This window comes from Natrix helvetica (genome assembly GCF_964273705.1).
Source record: "Natrix helvetica genome assembly, chromosome: Z".
Lineage (NCBI taxonomy): Eukaryota > Metazoa > Chordata > Lepidosauria > Squamata > Natricidae > Natrix > Natrix helvetica.
The window spans coordinates 10,730,452-10,751,921 of NC_138554.1; the positions used below are offsets into that span (position 1 = coordinate 10,730,452).

Consider the following 21,470-nt stretch of genomic DNA (forward strand, 5'->3'; position numbering starts at 1 on the left):
TCCCGACTCTAGGGTGCAGTGCTCATCTGTTTCTAAGCCGAAGAGCCAGTGCTGTCTGAAGATGTCTCTGTGGTCATGTGGCCAGCATGACTAAATGCCAAAGGCGCATGGAACCCTGTTACCTTCCCACCAAAGGTGGTTCCTATTTTTCTACTTGCATTTTTACATGCTTTCGAACTGCTGGATTGGCAGAAGCTGGGACAAGTAACGGGAGCTCACTCTGTTATGCGGTACTAGGGATTTGAAGTGCCAAACTGCTGACCATTCTGATTGACAAGCTCGGCATATTAGCCACTGAGCCACTGCGTCCCTCAAGGCAAAATATACTTGAGTGGAAATACTGAATGTAACCTGAATTTCAGAAATAAATATTTCCATATTTTGGCTTATTTCAGATACTTCCCTGACCGAGTTCAATTTTTTGTTTATCCCTTTTATTCTGCCTTAATTATAATTCAAATTAGTAGCCAAATCTACATTCTGGAACCCAACATCTTATGTTTCATATTCAGCAAGCAAGGGAATTGTTATCGATTTCTTCCATTTTTCTTTATTCCGTGAACAAAAAATACCTGTGCAATCTTGTAGGGACTCAGAATGGTTGCTATGTAAAAAAAATCATTTGAGTTAGGACCGCCAATGACTGCTACGAGATTGTTCTGGAAATCACATTTATAGTTTGGGATGAATCTGTCCGGTGTGGAGAGGATTTTCATCATTGCCTCATATGTCAGTTTTGGATTAAAATAGTTGTTATAGATGTTGAAGCCAAGGGTGACATTGGTCAAGATCTGGGGATTTCCATTAATCTCCTTCACAGCAAATACTAGAGCCAAGATGTGTTGATAGGTCTGAGTTAATAATCTGCAATACAAGTGAAAAATAATAAATACCTTCAATGCATACATATGCTTACAAGAGACCCAGTTGCAGTTTTAATAACTCTGAACTTGATCACAATCTGAATGAATAACAAATACATTGGAAATCTCTCCATATGTACTACCATTAATTTGAATGGTAACAGCTAAATATTAAAAAAAATGAATCAAGAATTTAAGACTGCTTCTATAAGATTTGTCTTATAAATTTTCTCTGCAAATCCATCGTGGAATCAATGCTTGCCATTTTAAATTTTGGTTCATATACAACATACCACCCCCAAATAATGTAATGTGAAGACAGCTGTCCTTTCTCTGAAAATATCAGTATCTCCAAGAATGAGGTTTTACAGATGACAAACTCTTCTAACTTCCTAAACTAAAAAAGTGATTTTTTTTCAGAAATAGGAAGAAATGCTTACTTAGATTATAGATGTTTTGTTTTATCAGGTTATTGACAGAAATATCATCTGTTTATCATCTATCTATCTATCTATCTATCATCTATCTATCTATCTATCTATCTATCTATCTATCTATCTATCTATCTATCAATCATCTATCTATCTATCTATCTATCTATCTATCTATCTATCTATCTATCTATCTATCTATCTATCTATCATCTATCTATCTATTTAAATAATTTAACAACTGGTTCTCTGCCCAAATGATTTCTTCCAACAACCAGTTCACCAAACTGCTCAGAAAGTTAAGAACTGGTTATCTCGAAGTGGTGCAAACTGGCTGAATCCACCACTGGTTTTGTACTTTTGGACTTTCAACATTCTTTTGATGTAGTTAGTAACAATGTAGAATTAGTTCACCTAGTTGCTTTTTTCTGTCTGGTTTTTGGAGGGTTGATAACATTTGGTATCTGCCTGCCTGTCTGCCTGCATGCATCTATCTATCCATCCATCCATCCATCCATCCATCCATCCATCCATCCATCCATCCATCAATCAATCAATCTATCATCTATCTATCATCTATCTATCATCTATCTGTCATCTATCTATCTTTCTATCTTTCTATCTATTATCTTTATCTTTCTATCTATTATCTATCTATCAATCTATCAATCTATCAATCTATCAATCTATCAATCTATCAATCTATCAATCTATCAATCTATCAATCTATCAATCTATCAATCTATCAATCTATCAATCTATCAATCTATCAATCCATCAATCCATCAATCTATCATCTATCTATCATCTATCTTTCTATCTTTCTATCTTTCTATCTTTCTATCTTTCTATCTTTCTATCTATCTTTCTATCTTTCTATCTTTCTATCTTTCTATCTTTCTGTCTTTCTGTCTTTCTATCTTTCTATCTATTATCTTTCTATCTTTCTATCTATTATCTGTCTGTCTGTCTGTCTGTCTGTCTGTCTGTCTGTCTGTCATCTCTCATCTCTCATCTATCATCTATCTATCATCATCTCTCTCTCCCATCCAAAATCCACCCCATCTCCGCCCCCAAAAAGTAGACAAACTGTACAATCACCACTTCTATTATTAGCAGGATAGAGATAAAACAGATTTGTAAAGCATCCAATTCCTTACATAAATAAAGCAGAGAGGTCTTCAACAGGATGTCTTGTGAATGTGATGTCCTCCGAAACTACAAAGCTGTGAGAAATTATACCACCAATTATGGAATCTCCTGGTTCGTGGTATTTATGAACAAATGGACCGGGGTCATCCCGGGTGCCTTTTGAAAAAGAAACTTTGCAAATGCTTCTAGGAAACACCCCTAACACCAATATTCCAACTATAAGATATCCAAATCTTCCTGCAGAAAATCTATTCACTTCTCCCATTACTGGTGGAATAGGACAGTCAGGATTTAGCTGGAAAGCTAAACAAGCTGAGAATAAACCAGCTTTTGAGCTACAAGTCCTCCGTATTCAAAGTTTCAAAGACCAAAGAGAATGTATCCTTTATTTTTAAAGCGGTGCCCATGCCCTGTTGTATTTTGCAGGGAGTTGCCAAGTGAAAAGGGGAAGTCAGTCAAGATTACAAGGCAGATGATTACCTCACCAGAGTTCTTCCTGATTCAACAGTGAGGAGATATTTCTTCCCTCTGGTGTTGGACAGCCATTTTTCAGCTTATTCCCATGGTGCAATTAGTCCATAGTACACAATAACTATTTCAAATGATGCCAGGGGAAAATAGTGATCCCAACAGATGAATAACTGCTAAAGATTGTTTTTCATAAGATTTGCATTGTTGAAAGCAGTGCATGTTCATGAGATACTAAAAGTAAGCTTAGAAGTCTAAGATGACTCCTTTCCTGAGCACTCTCAATTGGATAAATTTTATACAAACTTCCAGAACATCTGGAGATACTTCTTAATGTGTCATAAATGATTCAACTTGTAATGTATCATTATAGATCTTGAGATACTCATTGAACTCTGCATAGCTTTACAAATTTCATGTATTTAGTGCTTGTAGTAATGGTCTGTAACACTGTGGTTCAGTGGTGGGTTTCACATTATGTTACCACCGGTTTACCACATGGGCACCCACTCGCTTCACAAGTCTGAACTGGCTGAATACCACCAGACTAAAATCTTGGGGAAAAATGGATCACTGGTTGACTTCTCCAAATAAAATTTGCTTTCATTCAGCCAGAAAAGTCAAACCGTAGACTATTTTTTTTCTAGTGACTAGACAGACACACAAATGTGTGTGTGTGTGGGGGGGGAGTGAGTTTCAAAAATTTGCACTATGGGTTTGGTGGGCGTGGCTAGGTGGGAGCATGTGACTGAGTGGGTATGGCCAACTTGACCTCACTCACGTCCATGCTTGTTGCAAAAATGAGACCAGACCAGCTCTTTGTCAAAAGGAAAGGTTTATTGCACAAGGTTCAGTAGCGATAGCTCAAGCAAAATCTGAACCCCGAAGGGCAGTTGTTCACAGACTTTTATACTGTTTACCCAGAATATTGATCAACCCAAAGTCTTCCTGTGTCATGTAGACCTTGTACATCTCCTCTCCTACTGTGACAGGACATTCATCCAACTAGCCCAACTGCCCCCAATTAGGAGTATTTGTATCAATATCCGGATTCCTTTGTTTTAGTCCGGTGAAGCAAAGCGATTAATTGACAGAGTAATTAACCCCTGCCCCATTCCCAGAGGAAATAATTTTCTAATATCTAGCTCTATTTATCTGGTTGTCAACTTTCTCTTTCATGCCCACTCAGCCATTTGACACTCCCACCCTAGACAGGGGATTGTAGGATCCTAGGATTCTAGGACAGGGGATCCTAGAGAGAATTCACTGTCATATCTGTTGACCCATAAAGTCTAACATCTTGGAAAAGAATGGATCGCTATTAATGCTGCTTGACTTCTCCAGATAAAATTGGCTTTCATTCAGTCAAAAAAGTCAAATTGTAGACTATATTTATTTTAAAGTGACTCGTCTCATCAATAGGTTGAATGAGAAGGGGATGCAGAACCTCCCACTAAGATGAGACACTCCAGAAGTCATAAGAGGAGAATTTCCACTAGAAGAACATTTCCCCAAACTTTACCAAAGGGTGGGAAATAAAAAAGCCAGCTAGTGAACCTAATAATGGCATATACTGTATTAATTCTTTACACAAGAATTATATATCCACAGGATGATGTACTGGAAGCAAATCAGTAAGAAGAAAATGTGATTTTAAAGAAATATATGATGCAGAACTCCAGGCAGTTTATGATGGCTGTAACTTCCTTTGGAACAGCCAAGTAACTTCTGAAGAATGTTTTTTTTTCAATACAAATAAAATTTGCATTAGTTCATGAACTGTGCACGAAGATGATCCTAAAAGCAGCCTCTTGAAGGTGACAAATGATCTTTATTGGTTGACCCATAAAAAGCAGAGAACAAAGGAAGGGGATGAGGAGAAAGATGAGGAGGGTGTAGGAGAGGCTGCAGTTGCTGATCTTAATGATAGAGATATTAAAAATAGATGTTAAAAATAAATATTAAAAACAAGCTTAGAAATCCAAGATGATTCCTTTCTTGAGCAGTCTTGATTGGATAAATGTTATACAAACTTCCAGAATATCTGGAAACTGTTCTTATTGTGCTATAAATAATGCAACCTATATTGCTTCATTGCAGATATTGAGATGTTCAGTGAACTTTGTAGGGCTTTACAAATCTCATTTATTTAGCCCTTCTAATATTGGTCTGCAGCAGTGTGGTTTCAATTCAATTCAGAACAGAGCTGGAAGGGACCTTGAAGATCTTCTTGTCTAATACACTACTCAAGAACGAGATCATGTACCATTTCAGACAAGTGGTTGTCCAATCTCTTTAAAACTTCCATTGATGAAGGTTAGACATTAGATAGTAGCAGTGTAAAAAATAGGCAAATGGATCTGGCACTATTTCTGTTCAGCAGAAACAAAAAGAGAGACAGGAAATTCTAGAGAGGATTCATAGTTATATCTATTGACCCATAAAGACCAAAATCTTGGAAAAGAATGGATCACTGTTAATACTAGCTGATAAAATTTGCTTTCATTCAGTCAGAAAAATCAAAGACTATTTTTTTCAAGTGACTAGAGACATCAATAGGTTGAATGAGAAGGGGATGCAGAAACTCTTGCTGAGGTGAGACACTCCGATAATCATAACAGGAGACTACCACCTAGAAGATTATTCCCACAAACTTTTCCAAAGGCTGGGAAACAAAAGACAGTGAGGAAACCTAACAATGGCTTATACCGGGGTCACCAACCTTTCAGACCTCAGGAACCACTAAATTCATAATTTTAAATTCCATGGACCATGCTCACCACATGACCACAGAGATGTCTTTGAACAGCGCTGGCTGTTTGATTTTGAAATGTAGATGAGCACTGCCCCATACATTCAGGAATGACTAGCATATATGTGTGAGGGGAACCTTTACATATACCTTTAGCTAAGTATAGACCCTAAGGAATGAACTGTATGATTTCATCCAGGATTACTTCAAATTCTGCTAATTCTACCATAATAGCCACATTTTGCTTATTGTATCTGCTGTAGCTGTCGTAACTCTACATCCACGTTCATAATTTCCTCATCTACCACTGCACCAACTAATGAATTAGGTTCATTTGATTCAAAATGTTACATAAATACAGCCAATCGTTACAAACTCTAGTACATAATAGTTATATCTTTGGGTGATACTCTGGATCTATTTCAAGCACCATGAAAATCTGACCTTTAATGTACCTCTCAAAATTGATGACTCAGGGGATTTATCTCATTATGCTATTTCCATGTTGGACAAAGACAAAAAGCAAGATTGCTTAAATAATTCTCTTTATGAGATGCTCCCTTTTATTCAGATGAGGCATCATGATGATAATGTAGCATTTGGGGGAAAAGACACAAGCCAGAAGCCCAGTGCTGGAGGCCAGGAGGGAGAAGATCTCCACAGCTACCATGTATTTGCCTTTGGTACTCATGTAGGCTGGGACAAACGACAACCAGACACTGCAAAAAACCAGCATGCTGAATGTGATGGATTTGGTTTCCTGGAATGTGTCTGGTAACTTCCTAGCTTGGAAAGCTGCAATAAAACTGACTATAGCCAGGAAACCCATAAAAGACAAAACACTATAAAACATGACAACTGACCCTTCATTGCATTCCACAACGATTTCAGAAATGAAGGAGTGCTTATCCATGTCTGGGAAAGGGGGTGAGGTTGCTAACCACACAGTACAAATAAGAAATTGAATCAAGGTGCAGGAGAGAACAATGGAAAGGGCTAGACTTTTCCCAACCCATGTCCTCATCCTTGATCCTGGCTTGGTGGCCATGAACGCAAGGACCACAGTGATGGTTTTGGCCAACATACAAGAAACAGCTACAGTGAAGATGATCCCAAAAGCAGTCTGTCGAAGGAGACAAGTCACCTTCATGGGTCGACCGATGAAAAGTAGAGAGCAAAGGAAGGAGAGGAGAAGGGAAATGAGGAGGGCATAGGAGAGGCTGCGGTTGTTGGCTTTGATGATCGGAGTGTTGTGATACTTCCTGAAGATTCCCAGCACCAATATTGTGATAAAAGAAAGCACAAGAGCCAAGGTTACTAAACTGGTCCCCAAAGGTTCTTCATAAGTTAAGTAGCTTATATCCTTTGGTATGCATAAATCCTGCTTGTTGTTTGGATATTGATCTTCTGGGCACTGGAAACAGTAATCTAGATCTGATAAATAAAACATACAGTTGCCATTAAATGTTTGAAAACTCCCTTGCACATTGCAGAATCAGTTTTATGTCGATCTATGCCTCCTGTGGGTGTAAGCCTTGCCATTGCTTGCTCTCCTGCATACATTATTGTTATAGCCCGCCAGCTGCCAGCAGAGCTGGTGACAGACTCGGATAGTCTGGAGGTAGGGGAGGAACATTGGCCCGTCCTGGAGTCTGGGGAAGGCTCTGATGGGTGCTCAGTGTCAGAGGCAGAGATGGGGCTAGGGCCATCCAACATTTATCAGCTGCCTTCAGAGTCGGAATTAAGTAGGGCAGAAGAACAGCTGGAGCCTGTTCCAGATGTGTGTATGCACAGAGCTGTCAGGAGAAGGGAACAACTAAGGAACAGGGGTCAACTCAGAAGTAAAGGCACAAGGGGACGCTGAATGGCCCCACTCATAGGGAATAAATAGGAGCAAAAGGTGAGTGTAGGAGACAATTAATTCACTTATTATTGTGAAGATTTGCTTATTTGAGTTTGGTCTCACAGAGACTCCTTGTCAGGTATTTCATTTTACAGCATTGCGACTGCTTGGCCTAGCAACTGTCCAAGTACTGATAAGGTCTGTTGTTGCAATTAAACCTTGAAAGTCTTATTGCTGGGACTTTTCTGGATGTGAATGTGAGGAATTCACATCAGCCAAATGAAAAATGGTTTATTTTGCAACAAGGAGTCTGTTTCGTGATTCTGTTAAGCCTGGGTCAGAACAGTTATAGGCTTAATTAATGCTCTTTCTAGATCTTATATTTGAGGCTGATGTTAAGCATGTTATTGTAATGTAGGTACTGATGAATTAATACAAAATGCTTGCATCTACCTCTGTTTGTCTTTGGCTGTATTGTTTAAAATATACAAAGTTAAATAAGGATATGATTTTGAGCTCTCTATATGTAGTATTTCAGATTAAACAATCTAAATGTGTTATGTTCTGCCTTGGGCGTTGTAGGCTTGCTCGGGGCATGCAGTTAACTCCATGCTTAGGAGTTTCAGATCAAGTTTATTATCAGGCATTCTTAATAGCAAAACTTACAGTTCAGTGTTAAAATATTTCTGACTTTCAATGATCTGTCCCATCACAGAGTGTAAAAAGATGATGATTTCACTCCCATATTGAGCAGAGATATAAAACACTACTATTCTGGTTCACAAAGGCATTCAAAACTGACCGACTATAAACTTTGCATGTGGGCAAGATGCCCCAGTGGCCAATCATAAACAGAGATGTGATCACATGTCATGGAACTACATTTCCCATAAGTTGGTTTCTTAAAGGAGACAGTTCTTAATTCCTACACTAGCTATATACTGCTAGGGCAGCACATGTTATGACTTTGTCTGCTGGTATGATTTGTTCATGTAGATTTTGTTGACGAAGATGAATAAGCTGTTCTTTTTTATCTCCTTTTTTTCAGTTCACACATTGTAATGAGCTAGCAATGTTTTTAATAATTCATGTAGAATACATGTAGAGAAGGAACAGCTTGTGTAGAAGAGAAATGACACAAAACATTTTGGAGATGGATTTTTTTTTGCCTTTTTTTAAAAAATAAAAAAATAAAAAAGAATTTAAGAAGAATCTTAAGTCAGTTGAACATACTTTGATATCCAAATGTTCAGACACAGCCAATGTCTTTCTTGGGATCTCTTACCTATCTGATTTGTGACCTTTCCCTCTGGACATTGAGTGCAGTTATAACAACAAAACGGTTGCCCTTCAATCTTGGTCTTGCGGTAACCTGGATTGCACTTTTCATTACAAAGTGAAACAGGACGTTCCTTTCCAGAAAAAAAAAAGAAAGATGTTTCAACAGAGAGAATAAGACTTTTCAAATACTGGAGATCTGGAAATATCTTCAATTGGCAAGTTGAACAATGGATTCAAGGAGAATCTACCATCTTTTAGAATATGTTGTAGACTGTTGGCCGCCGATCCCTCTAGCAGCCAAATAAGAGAAGGAGGAGGAGGAGGTGTGGGAGTCAGCATCAGGGCAAACTGGGAGCTTTGAGGGGCAAAAGGAAATGGAGCTGGCAGAGACAGAGGCAGAGCCTGGACTGTCTGTCAGTCCTCAGATGGAGAGTCAACAGCCCTAAGGTTGGAAGGTGGCTGATGAGGAAGAAAACAAACAGCTGGGTTCACTGTGCAGAAGGCAGAGGAGAGGAGAGCAGTGGAAATCTATGGGCTGATCCTTGGGATGGAAGAGCCAATGCTGCTAGCAAGGCCCCGCCCTAGTTATGGGAATAAAAGGCAAGGGGGGGGGGGGAAAGAGATGAATAGGTGTGGCAGACAACTATTCATCTTCCAGATGGATGGACTTGTTATCCCCGTGAGATAAACCTTTTGCCAGGGCTTCCAGCATTCCTAACAAAGGAATCTTTTGAGCTCACATTAGAGGGTTTGTGGTGTTTGGGGACCTGGGTCAGAACAGAATACTGCAGTATAAATTAGGATTATAGTGTTATATGGTTTTTTTTTCTCCTATTCAATTGTGTCCAGTTCACAAAGGCTATTTGGACAAGTCCCTGCAGTTTTCTTGGGAAGATTCCAAGAACTGGTTTGACATTGCTTCCTTTCTAAGATTGAGAAAAGGTAACTGGTCAAACCTCACCCAACTGGCTTTTTGTCTAAGATGGAACTGGAACTCATGGTTGCCATGTTTCCAACCTGATGTCTTAACTAGACTGGTCCATTTGTTTTACATTTTCAATGTGGTCATGTGGGAACATAATGAGTCTTAGGAAATTAATTTACTGTATTGTTGCATTTATTGGTCAGTATGCAAAATCGTTTGGAATCCAACAGAGTTTGCAAATGGGATTTTCCAGAGTTTGGTACCCTACAATGAATTAAATTTTATGGACCAAATTTGTTTGGTCCATAACTTGCAATGGGGCCACAAATTGCTGTTAACGGTTTTATTCCTTATCCAGGGAATATATTAACATTTATTGGATGAATGGATTATAATGGTACTAGAATATGAATATGCACCATAATTCTCAAGTGTTTTCATGACTAGAAACTAAGCAAAAAAGACCTTAAGCAAGGCTGAGCGCCAAAGAATTGAGGCCTTTGAATTATGGTGCTGGAGAAGACTTCTGCAAGTCCCTTGAACTGCAAGGCAATCAAACTGGTCAGTTCTAGAGGAGATCAATCCTGAACGCTCTTTAGGAGGCCAGATTATTGAAGATGAAACTCAAATTTTTTGTCCACCAAATGAGAAGGAAGGACTCACTGGAGAAGAGCCTAATGCTGGGAACGATTGAGGGCAAAAGAAGAAGGGGACAACAGAGAATGAGGTGGCTGGATGGAGTCACTGAAGCAGTAGGCATGAGCTTAAATGGACTCCAGAGGATGAGTGGAAGACAGGATGACAAACCATTCCTGTCTTTCTAAAGAACTCATTGTTGTCCACATAATTTGAGCACAAGGGTTACAAGCAAAAAAAAACCAAACAATTCACATTTCTGAATATGTGCACCATTCACATTAAAGTTTGAGCTGTATAACACTTTTGGAACAGTGGGGAAAAAAGTGCAACAGGAGTTAAAATAAAATGGACTCTACCTGATTAAACCAGCTGGGCCAAACAACGTCATGTTCATAAATGATCAAATATTTGTCAGTGGTTACCCATGGGTCTATCTTCCCAACTGTCTTCCTGAGAAAGGTCTGGTTTAAGGAAGTAATCCAGTTTATGATGTCAAATCCTGCCAGCAATTCACCATTCTTGTCAAAAGAAATTTTTTCTCCAGCACTGTTGTTAAAAGATATACTTTGTAGAAAGTGGTGGAGCTAAACAGTAGTGAAAGAGGTGAAAATGTACATACATACATACATACATACATACATACATACATACATGGTAATGATAACTCAGTAAATAAAATATTCACTAATTTAATAATAAGACTTGTGAAATATTTACACCTACAGTAGCGAACAATACCTCTGTGAAACAATATTTTTTTATTATGCAAAGAAAAATGGCTTATATTGAAAAAATCAAATTTATAAATGCATCATTAAGGAAGTCTAACTATTTATCAAACATAGAAAACTTATAAGAGACAACACAATAATAAATAATCTATTGAATATCTGGGTCAAACACAGAAAAAATAAGCTTATGTTTACCCTTTCTACATCTTGCCTTGTTATTGAATGCCTATTTTTAAGAAGACTTTTATGATGATAACAAGACATCCCATGGATGTTTCTTCCCCTTTCCTTCCCCTCTGTGTCCTACTATTTGCTTTTTTACATTTGGGTTTTATAAAAGTAAAGGTTCTCCTCGCATATATGTGCTAGTCATTCCCAACTCTACGGGGCAGTGCTCATATCTGTTTCAAAGCCGAAGAGCCAGCTCTATCTGAAGATGTCTCTGTAATCATGTGGCCAGCAAGACTAAATGCCGAAGGTGCATGGAACGATGTTACCTTTTTCTACTTGCATTTTTAAGTGCTTTTGCCCTGCTAGGTTGGCAGAAGCTGGGACAAGTAACAGGAGCTCACTCCAATATGCGGCTCTAGGGATTCAAAAAGCCAACCATTCTGATCAACAAGCTCAGTGTCTTAATCACTGAACCACCACATCCCATTTTGGGTTTTATACTATAAAGTAATAAAAGAGAAAGAAAGAAATCCCATGGAAAAATAATAAATTGGAAGAACCTATTGTTAATAAGAAATATAAGATGTCTTGGGCTTCCTATTTCATAATAATCTAGTGTACTTACTTGGTTTCAATGCTTTAAAATAGGAAAAAAATAGCACAAAAAGAACAGGAGAAACAAGAAAATATTGAAAGACTTTGATTTCTGAATGATAAAACCTTGTATCACACCATTTTAATTAATTGCTCCATCCAATTTAGAACTTATTGTGCTAATATTAATCAAAATCTGAGAAGGTCAAATGCTATAAGATAAAATGTATATTTGATTTGATTATGGTAGCAGTCATTGGAATTTCAAGGGAATAACTTTTATTGTGAATGTTTTCTCTCTGCCTCTTTCTCTGTCTCTCTCTTTCTCTCTCTCTTCTGTCTCTCACTCTCATTCTCTCATTCTCACTCTCTCTTTCTCTGCATATGTCTGTGTGCACCTGCACCTTTGAATCCATATTGACTCCTAGTGAGTACCTGGACAAATCCCTGGAATTAAATATTGTACATGGAGAAAATTTGTAGAACAGTTTTGATGGTTAAAAAAAAAATATTTTCTAGAAAAAATGTTGAAAGCATGATGGGCAACACACACACACACAAACACACACACAGTTTTGAGAAGTAATTCATACAGGCAGAAACAAATGTTGAAAGTTAAATTCCTATTGTAAGTTGTAATCATTTATAATTTTTTATTAAACCATATATCCCTTCAAAGTATAACCTAATTTGCTTTGTATATGTTAATTGTTGCAAGGATGTTATGTCTTATGGGAAAGCATATTGGATTTCTTCCTTAGACAAATGACCAAGTCATTTATGAGAGTAACTTTCAATATCTAGAATTACCGCATTTTTCACTCCATAAGATGCTCCTGATCATAAGACGCACCTAGGTTTAGAGAAGGAAAATAAGAAAGAAAATCTGCCTCTGCCTCCCAGTGTCCATCTGGTATTCATCTGGCTAGCATCCTTGCAGCAAACAGCAAACAGCTTGGGCAGCTTCAGCACATTATTGCAGACACAGCACGTGGCTGATCAGGGCTCTGCTCCATTGCACCCACCACTGGTCAGCTGAGTGACAGCTGGATCTGGGCCTCTCATAGCCATGCCAATCAGCGGGCTGGCCAACCAGAAATGCCACCATTGCTGCCTCCTCCATATCTGCTGCCTCTGTCGGGGAATGCTGCAGCCTTCACTGCTGATCAGCTGATCAGCAGTTGGATCGGCCTCCTGGAATATTGCTGATCAGCTGTTCCAGGTGGTGGGGATTGCTGCCACTGTTTGCCACTGCTGCCTGTTACCCATATTCACTCCATAAGATTCACAGACACACACACACTTTTTTTGAGGGGGGGAATGCATCTTATGGAATGAAAAATATGGTACCTCATTTCTGAAAAAAATAATTCAGTTTGTAGAATTCCGATTGAATAGGAAAGACTATTGGGTTATTGTTTTAATACACAATTTAATATATAATTTCATTGGGCATAAATAGTGAAAATTACTAGAGGTCACTATATATTTGATCAGCTCAAAAATGAAAAGGCTGAGACATATCCTATGTTACTGCTTCAATATACCTAGTGAAATGTTTTAATTATTCTCCTTACCCTCCATGACTGTTGACTAAGGAAATTCTCTCTCATCATTGTTCTTTGTTGGCCTTGGAAAGAATACATGGCATTCAAAGCATGTGCAATCATGTAGACAGCATTATAGATACTGTAGCTGTGGGCAGTCATGCTGGTTTCAAACACAGATACAGGGAGAGTCTCTAGTTTCTCCTCCCCACTGCAGACATTGTCATCCTCTTGGACTGTGATGGAAGCTTGGAGGAAACAGTTAAACATCTGTTGCCAAAACTGAATTAGAAATCCATCTTCTTTATCTAAAACCGGGTTCCTCATCTGAACAAATTTCTGGAAAGCCAACACTTGTTTTGAGTGCATCGCAAGCGTCATAGAACCATGAATGAAATTAAGATCCCAATATCTTTGGAAAGGAACGGATGAGAAGTCTACCTCCGCTGTCATGAACCAAACCTTGGGGTTATATGGCATATCATTGTATTCTGAAATTCTGAGCAAAGCCCTTAAATTTAGCACACTCTGAAATCCCCCCAGAAACATCACTATTTTAGCGGTGCTCTTCAGAACAACACTTAAAAGATTGTATGATGTATGCATTGTCTTCTCATCCTCACTGAGAAATCCAGCCGGTATTTTTTCTATAAATTCAAAACAGACCCCATTTCTGGAAAACATGGGAATAACATTCCTCAGCAAGTTCTCAGCTATGTTGCCGATGTTAAGGTACATCACCCCAATCCAGGTCCAGCCAAAGTGCAAAAAGAGTTGGAGAAGTCCATGATATTGATGATCGGCCTTTGGGAGCATCCAGTAAAAGAAATGACCTTGAGTGATGCTACTGCTCTCTGGGACAGAACTATATGCCACCTAAAACAAACAAGGTGATGAAAGATACCCATCACAGAGTAAATTGTGGGTCTTTGGTGTATTTTAATATAATTGCATTAAATAGTACTTATTAATATGCTATATAATACTAACTGAAATTAATTTAATTTAATGTTTTAATATAGTCAGTTAGTTTGGTTTTTTAATGTTGATCATGTAGAATCCAGCAGCATTGAACTCCTGATTATCTGTCAAAAATGAAACTTTGGCAGCTATGTGTCTTGTCGTTTCTATTTGCCATTAGAGAAAGGTAGGGAAGTGTTGGTTACAAATGAGTTAACTAGAGAAACAAAACGTGTACGGTTCCAATGAAGCTTGTGAGAGTCTGGAAACTTTTCAAGGACATCTTAGCAGGTGTGCAATTGAGGCAGATGGTTCCTATAACAAAGGGAAAGAGTTTACTTGGTCTATGTGGAGGCCTGGGGGTTTGGCTTGGAAAATCATTGTTTAATACTATGAACTGGGACCTGAGGATCTCAGAGTTAGTTTTACCTTGACATTAGTAAGCCACATATTCAATATACAGTAAGCTTTTGAGAAATGAAATGGTCCAGGATTTTCATTTGGCTATTGAAGCTGGATGTTGACAATCAGAGCTCAGATGAGGTGGATGGGACATATCAGCTGAATGGAAGGCCACCACATGCCTTGCCAGTTGCTCTAGAGTGTATGGGAGTTTGGGAAGACTTCAAGATTGTACATGCAAGTGCTACAAAGATGTTGCAAAAGAACCCTATACCAATGTGATGTCCAGCCAAGGAAAGTAGAAGCTGCAGTTTCTGATATAATCTGTCAGTGAGGCATGTGCTAGAAAGCCTCCACTAGCTTTGAAAAAAGAGGACACTAAAAACTGATTGAAAACCATGAGTGGGACATAGAATAACACTCACAGTTATTATAACAATGACTTCTGTGTCTACATTCTGTAGACTCTGCACCTCCAGATTGGAACTGTGGTGTCACCTCTGTGTCCAGAGATAAGCCACACAATACCATTGTCTTCTTTGCCAGCTATACTTGTTATGTTTAGATGCTCTTTTAGGAGTTCAGCTGAGATTATCCAAGCTACCTTTGCTTTTTCACTGTCTCCAAAAGAAAATTCAATGAAATGTATTGCCCACCATGAAATGTTAGTACACTAAAATATCGTTAACCCACTCCAATCCTCAATATATGTTAAACAAAGGACTTACCTGCACAAACTTGTAAGCTGTCATAATGGTAGCCATATCAAGAAATTCAATAGAACTTGGTCCTCCTATGACTGCTATCAGATTATTCTGAATGTGACACTTATAATTAGGGATGAATCTGTTTGGCGTAGAGAGGAGCTCCATAGCAGCAATACACGTATATCTTGGAAGAAAATAGTTATTGTAAATGTTGAAGCCTAGTGTGATATTGGTTAAGATCTGGGGATTTTTATTAATCTCCTTTACAGCAAAAACCACAGCCAAGATGTGTTGGTAGCTCTGTGACAATAATCTACAATGAAATTTTTAAAAAATAGTTAAGTATTCTCTGTATAATTAGTTCTGAAAGAAAGTTTTCTTCTTTCCTATGTTGAAGTACTGGAAGAATGATGTCATTTATTATAAATATTTCTTATCTGTTATTGAACAGATGAGATACAATCAAGATCAAGTGAGGTACTAATACCACTCTATCAAGCCCTAGTAAGACCACATATAGAGTAGTGCATGATCACTACACTATAAAAAAGATGTTGAGACTCTAGAAAAAAGGCAGAGAGGAGCAACCAGGATGATTAGGGGACTGGAGACTAAAACATACGATGAACGGTTGCAGAAACTGGGCATGTCTACTCTAGTGAAGAGAAGGACCAGGGGAGACATGATAGTAGTGTTCCAATATTTGAGGGGATGCCATGGAGAGGAAGGGTGTCAAGCTATTTTCCAAAGCACCTGAAGGCCAGAAAAGGAATAATGGATGAAAACTGACCAAAACTGATTCAACCTAGAAATAAGGAGGAACTTTCTGACAGTGAGAACAATCAACCAATGGAACAGAAGTTGCCTTCGGAAGTTGTGGGGGCTTCATCACTTGAGACTTTCAAGAAGTGATTGGATTGCCATTTGTCAGAAATGGTGTAGGATCTCCTGCTTGAGTGGGAGGTTGGTCCCTTCCAATTCTGTTAATCTGTTAAGAGCTGCCATTAAAATGATTTATACTATAAGACGTACTAACACCATCAGTCTACACTGAACAGAAAGAGGTACTTTTCTGAAGAAAAAAACAACAGATGCTATATTTCATGATTTAAAAAAAAATACTTGGTTCTTCACACGCGACCAGAATCGTAGACTGTAGAATGTCTTTCACAGAAAATAAAAAGGAAGAGTAAGAAGATGTAGGGGGAAGCTTTAAAATATCTAGTTCCTCACATGTGTTCTACCAAGCCATCTTTACTGGGATGACATCTGAATGACATCATTTCAGATATAACGAAGGTCTGAGAAATGACGCCGCCGACAATGAGGTCCCCAGCTTGATAATATTTATGAGGAACTGATGCAGGCTCAGTGCTCGTGCATTTTGCTACTGGAACTTCGCCAACGCTCTTAGGGAGGAAGAATAATATGAGGAAACTGAGAATTACAACTACATAGAAAATCATTTGTGAAAAGAATGACTTCCCCGGATCCCACATTATTGTTAGCACACCCTTGATCTGCAGAGCAAAGCGATGGACCGAAAGCCAGGTAAATGCAGATTAAAGCCTCAGTGCCCAGTCTAGGATATTATTCTATCTTTATAGTCCGTCTATTTCTGAAGGCCAGAGAAGATGCTTAAAGCCTCTGTCAGTAATAATAATGGTCCTGGGAATTTCCCAGTTTGTTGAAGAAGCTCATAATTATAGAGAAGATAATGAAGACTCAAGAGTTATACAGCCATTTCTGTTTTGTCCTTTTTTTTTTTTTTGCAAAACTAGTTTCTTTTATAGCAAAGACTCCAGTGTCCTCAAGAGATGATTCCTAGTCATACCGAACTTTGACCAGTGAAGGACATACAGACAATGTCATTTCTATTCTACCATGAAAACAAAACTGGATATAAACTGAGTGAGATCTTTGATTTCAAAGTCCATCTCAAGAGAGTACAAAAAAGAAAAAGAAAATACACAATTCCCTTCATGATGCCACAATAACAAAGAGAATGCAGAGAAATGCATGCTTTGATGAGATTGAATTTTTTTAAATTTTTTGTTACATACTGTATATTTGTTGTGTTTTATCAAACAAAAATAAAATACAAAGCAAAACAACAACAACCCAGGAAAGCATATATCCAACACTAGCAACAACAAAAACAACAAAGAAAAATTAATAATGACCCAAATATCTAACATTGAACATAAAAAAAATCCAACTCAGATAAATGCTGAAAATAAAATAAAAGCACCTGATGAATTCTCCTCCCCTTACATAATGGGTCTACACATAGTTATAAACATTATCTTCCTTATTTAACAAGAAAACTATATTATATAAACAAATATTCCAGATGAAGAGATCTCTATCTGATAAGCAAATTGACTCCCTCCCACCCTCCCTCCCTCCCTCTCTCTCTCTCTTTCTCAAATATCTATATATATATAAACGCCAAGTACCACTCATTCAGTGGTGGGTTCTGGATCCCGTTCTAACTGGTATGGTTGGAACTGCCCACATGGATGTGTGCAGCCTGCGCATACATGCACAGTGTGCACATGTGTCTTAGCACCTCTGTGAGCCTCTGTGATGCTCCAGCTGCTCAGCAGAGCATCGCGCAGATGCTGTGCACGTGTGTGGAAGTGCTGAAGACTTAAAAGACCGGTAAGGAGCTCGGGAGGGCACGCAGGCTTTGGTATGCCTGTACTGGGGCGTACTGCCTGCAACCCACCACTGCACTCATTCATCACGAAATCTCCAGAACCGTAAAGCCTACAAACTTGAAATTTGGCACGTATGTTCCTCTTGGCTTCTAGGTGCTTGCTAAGAAATGATTTTTTGAAATGACCATCAGATCATTAGTATTTCTTATACAGTAATTGACACACTATGATGCTAAGGAGTTCTACTCCCCTTCCCCACCTGAAAAGGACTCTGTTCCAACTGCCAGTTGCCTCACATTCTGTTACCTCACTTTAAACTGGCAGATATTCCACTCCTTCACTCAGGAGTGGTCTGGGGCTTCTTACAGTACTAAACGTTGGTACCTCACCCAAATGTCTATGCCTTCCACCCATGGAACTTCTTCCAGACTCAAAGTGGCAGGAGCGATATTCCCTTATGTGTTTTAATCACCGACCACCACTAAGCTAACGGATTGAACTAGAGTGAACCAGATTTTTCTTTCATTGCCTGATCACTTAGTTTCATCGTGAAGCATGGGTATCCAACTAGCATATGTATATATGGTCAACAGGTTAGCACAAAACATTACACTAATCTTGAAATCTTTCTGTTAACCATCTGTTATTTAACTTGTATTTAATTCTATTTAACTTGTAGAATTCCACAAATGATTGACTGTCTGTCATAAAACTATCTAGCCAATTGTCTCTCACATTTCCAACACATATTAAAAAATCCCTCCCAAGGATACATCATTTTATAAAAATGTTCTTTCAAAGTACATTTTTAAGCAACTAGTCCATACATTCTCCCATTTATTTAGCGTTATGATGTTAAGTAGAATTTAAAGGCTGGGTGCCATTGTTTTTCCACCAGTAGATATTCAGTTTTTGACAATATAATTTAATTCATTCTTTTGTTAATTGCTCCCTTTAATTAAGATCTGTCTAGTTATAATGATGTAACATTTGGGGGGGGGAAAGATAAAAGCCAGGAGTCCAGCACTAGATGCCAAGATGGCAAAGATCTCCACAGCTTTTCCTTTGGTGCTTATGTAGGCAAGCACAAAGGATAACCAGACATTGCAAAACACCAGCAAGCTGAAAGTAATTGATTTGGTAACTTCCTAGCTAAGAAAGCTGCAATAAAACTGACTATAGCTAGGAAACTCATAAAACCTAAAACAGAATAAAACTTTGTAACAGATCCTTCATTACATTCTATAATTTTTTCACTACTAATAGACCACATATCAAAATCTGGGAAGAGGGGAGAAATTCCAAGCCATATAGTACAAAAGGTACTTTGAATAAGAGAATAGGAAAGAACAATGAAACGGAACACTCTTTTCCCAATCCATGTCCTCATCCTTGACTCTGGTTTGATGGCCATGAAAGCAAGAACCTCAATGATGGCTTTGGCCAACATGCAAGAAACAGCCACTGAGAAGATGACTCCAAAAGCAGTCTGCCAAAGGAGACAGGTCGTCATCATGGGTTGACCAATGAAAAGCAGAGAACAAAGAAAGGAGAGGAGAAGGGAAATGAGGAGGGCCTAGGAGAGGTTGTGGTTGTTGGCTTTAATGATGGAAGTGTTGTGGTACTTCAAGAAGATTCCTAGCACCAGTATTGTGATGAAAGAAAGCACAAGAGCTGATGTGACTAATCTGGTCCTCATAGTTCTTTGAAAGATAGGTAAGTTACATGCTTTGGCATGCATAAATCCTGATCATTATTTGCATACTGATATTCTGGGCATTGGAAGCAATCACCCATATCTGGAAAAGCAAATGTTTATATTGAAGTCAAAACATACCAGAAAGCTTGGAATTCTTTTTGTAGATCATGGTACCATTATTAATATAAACAATGTGAGTAACTGTTATGATTGAACTTCAATGAAATTAGTTGTTCTTGGCCTAGGTTTCATATTAAAGTTCACACTGTTGTCAAATATTGCTATGAAAGCCTTTTATTTTGTATTGTATACCAGTATATTTCTGTTAAATTACAGCTGTATACCTTCCTCCATCCCTCCCTTCCTTCCTGATATAGTTCTTAATAATTTATTTGGACAATATTAGCATTTTCCTAATTATTGAACTATTGAAATATATGACACAGTGGTTAGACTGCAGTACTTCAGCTGACTACTAGCTGCAATTCGGCAGTTCAAATCTCACCAGACTCAAGGTTGACTCAACCTTCCATCCTTCCGAGGTGGGTAAAATGAGGACTCAGATTGTTGTGGGTAATATGCTGACTCTGTAGACTGCTTAGAGAGGGCTCTAAAGCGCTATGAAGTGGTATATAAGTCTAAGTGCTATTGCTATGTGAATTATATTTGTGTGTGCATGTCTTTTGGAATTGACACTTCTTGTTCAATTACTTCTTCAGTGGAAATGAAATTTCTAAGTATCAATGAGATATTCCAGTTGAATCTGTCTGATTTGAAGAAAATATAGAACCTGGAAATTATATGGAGGCATCTCATTTTGGAGACGATTCATAGATTAAGTTAAGATGCCACCTTCTCCCTTTGGGCATATGGCTCCCTTCTTTCCATTTTTGTCAATTTCAAAGCAAATTTGTTATGTATTGTTTTAATGTTTCATATTGTTTCTATTGATTATAAACTATCTAGATCACTTTGAGATGAAATGCCTGGCACATAACATAGATAGAGAGATAGATAGATAGATAGATAGATAGATAGATAGATAGATAGATAGATAGATAGATAGATAGATAATGGATGGATGGATGGATAGATAGATAGATTTGCATTTCTTAATAGAAGGTTATGTGTGGGGGGAGGGGTTTAGTCCAGTGCATTTGTGTGTAAAAATGTTTAGGTCAGCATAAGATATTAACAGTTAGAGGAGGAGGAAATTTTCTCCAGGTAACCTTACCATTTCAACAGTGAATGTACAATACTTAACTGCATGTTCATAGCACTTAGATTTAAATATCACTTCATAGTGCTTTACAGCCATCTCTAAGTGGAATCAGCATATTGCACCCAACAACCTGATTTGCCATTTTAGCAACCTCAGAAGGATGGAAGTCTGAGACAACTTGAGATCTTCAGGATCGAACTCCTGTCTGTGGGCAGAGTTAGCCTGCAATACTGAATGCTAACCCTTGTGCCAAGTCCCAAAACACCACTAATGGAAACCTGGCACTCAGAGAAATCAACCATCAAAAGGCACATGTGTGGGCTCATCTCCATTTATTAGCTGAGGGAGCCAGCATTGTCCGAAGACATCTTTCATGTTACATGGTTATGTGGCCATCATAACTATATTACTGAAGAGCTA

The 21,470-nt window shown here is 38.2% G+C and overlaps 1 protein-coding gene across 1 annotated transcript; it reads right to left on the reverse strand.

The window, feature by feature from the left end:
- Positions 1–6,198: 6,198 nt before the first annotated feature.
- LOC309401277 (vomeronasal type-2 receptor 26-like) lies at positions 6,199–19,642 on the reverse strand (the record flags this gene model as incomplete). Its single annotated transcript, XM_081970340.1, has 6 exons — positions 6,199–7,100; positions 8,795–8,921; positions 13,428–14,273; positions 15,488–15,779; positions 16,700–16,875; positions 19,307–19,642. 6 exons carry the CDS (start codon positions 19,640–19,642, stop codon positions 6,199–6,201), a joined length of 2,679 nt encoding a protein of 892 aa, XP_081826466.1.
- Positions 19,643–21,470: the final 1,828 nt, after the last annotated feature.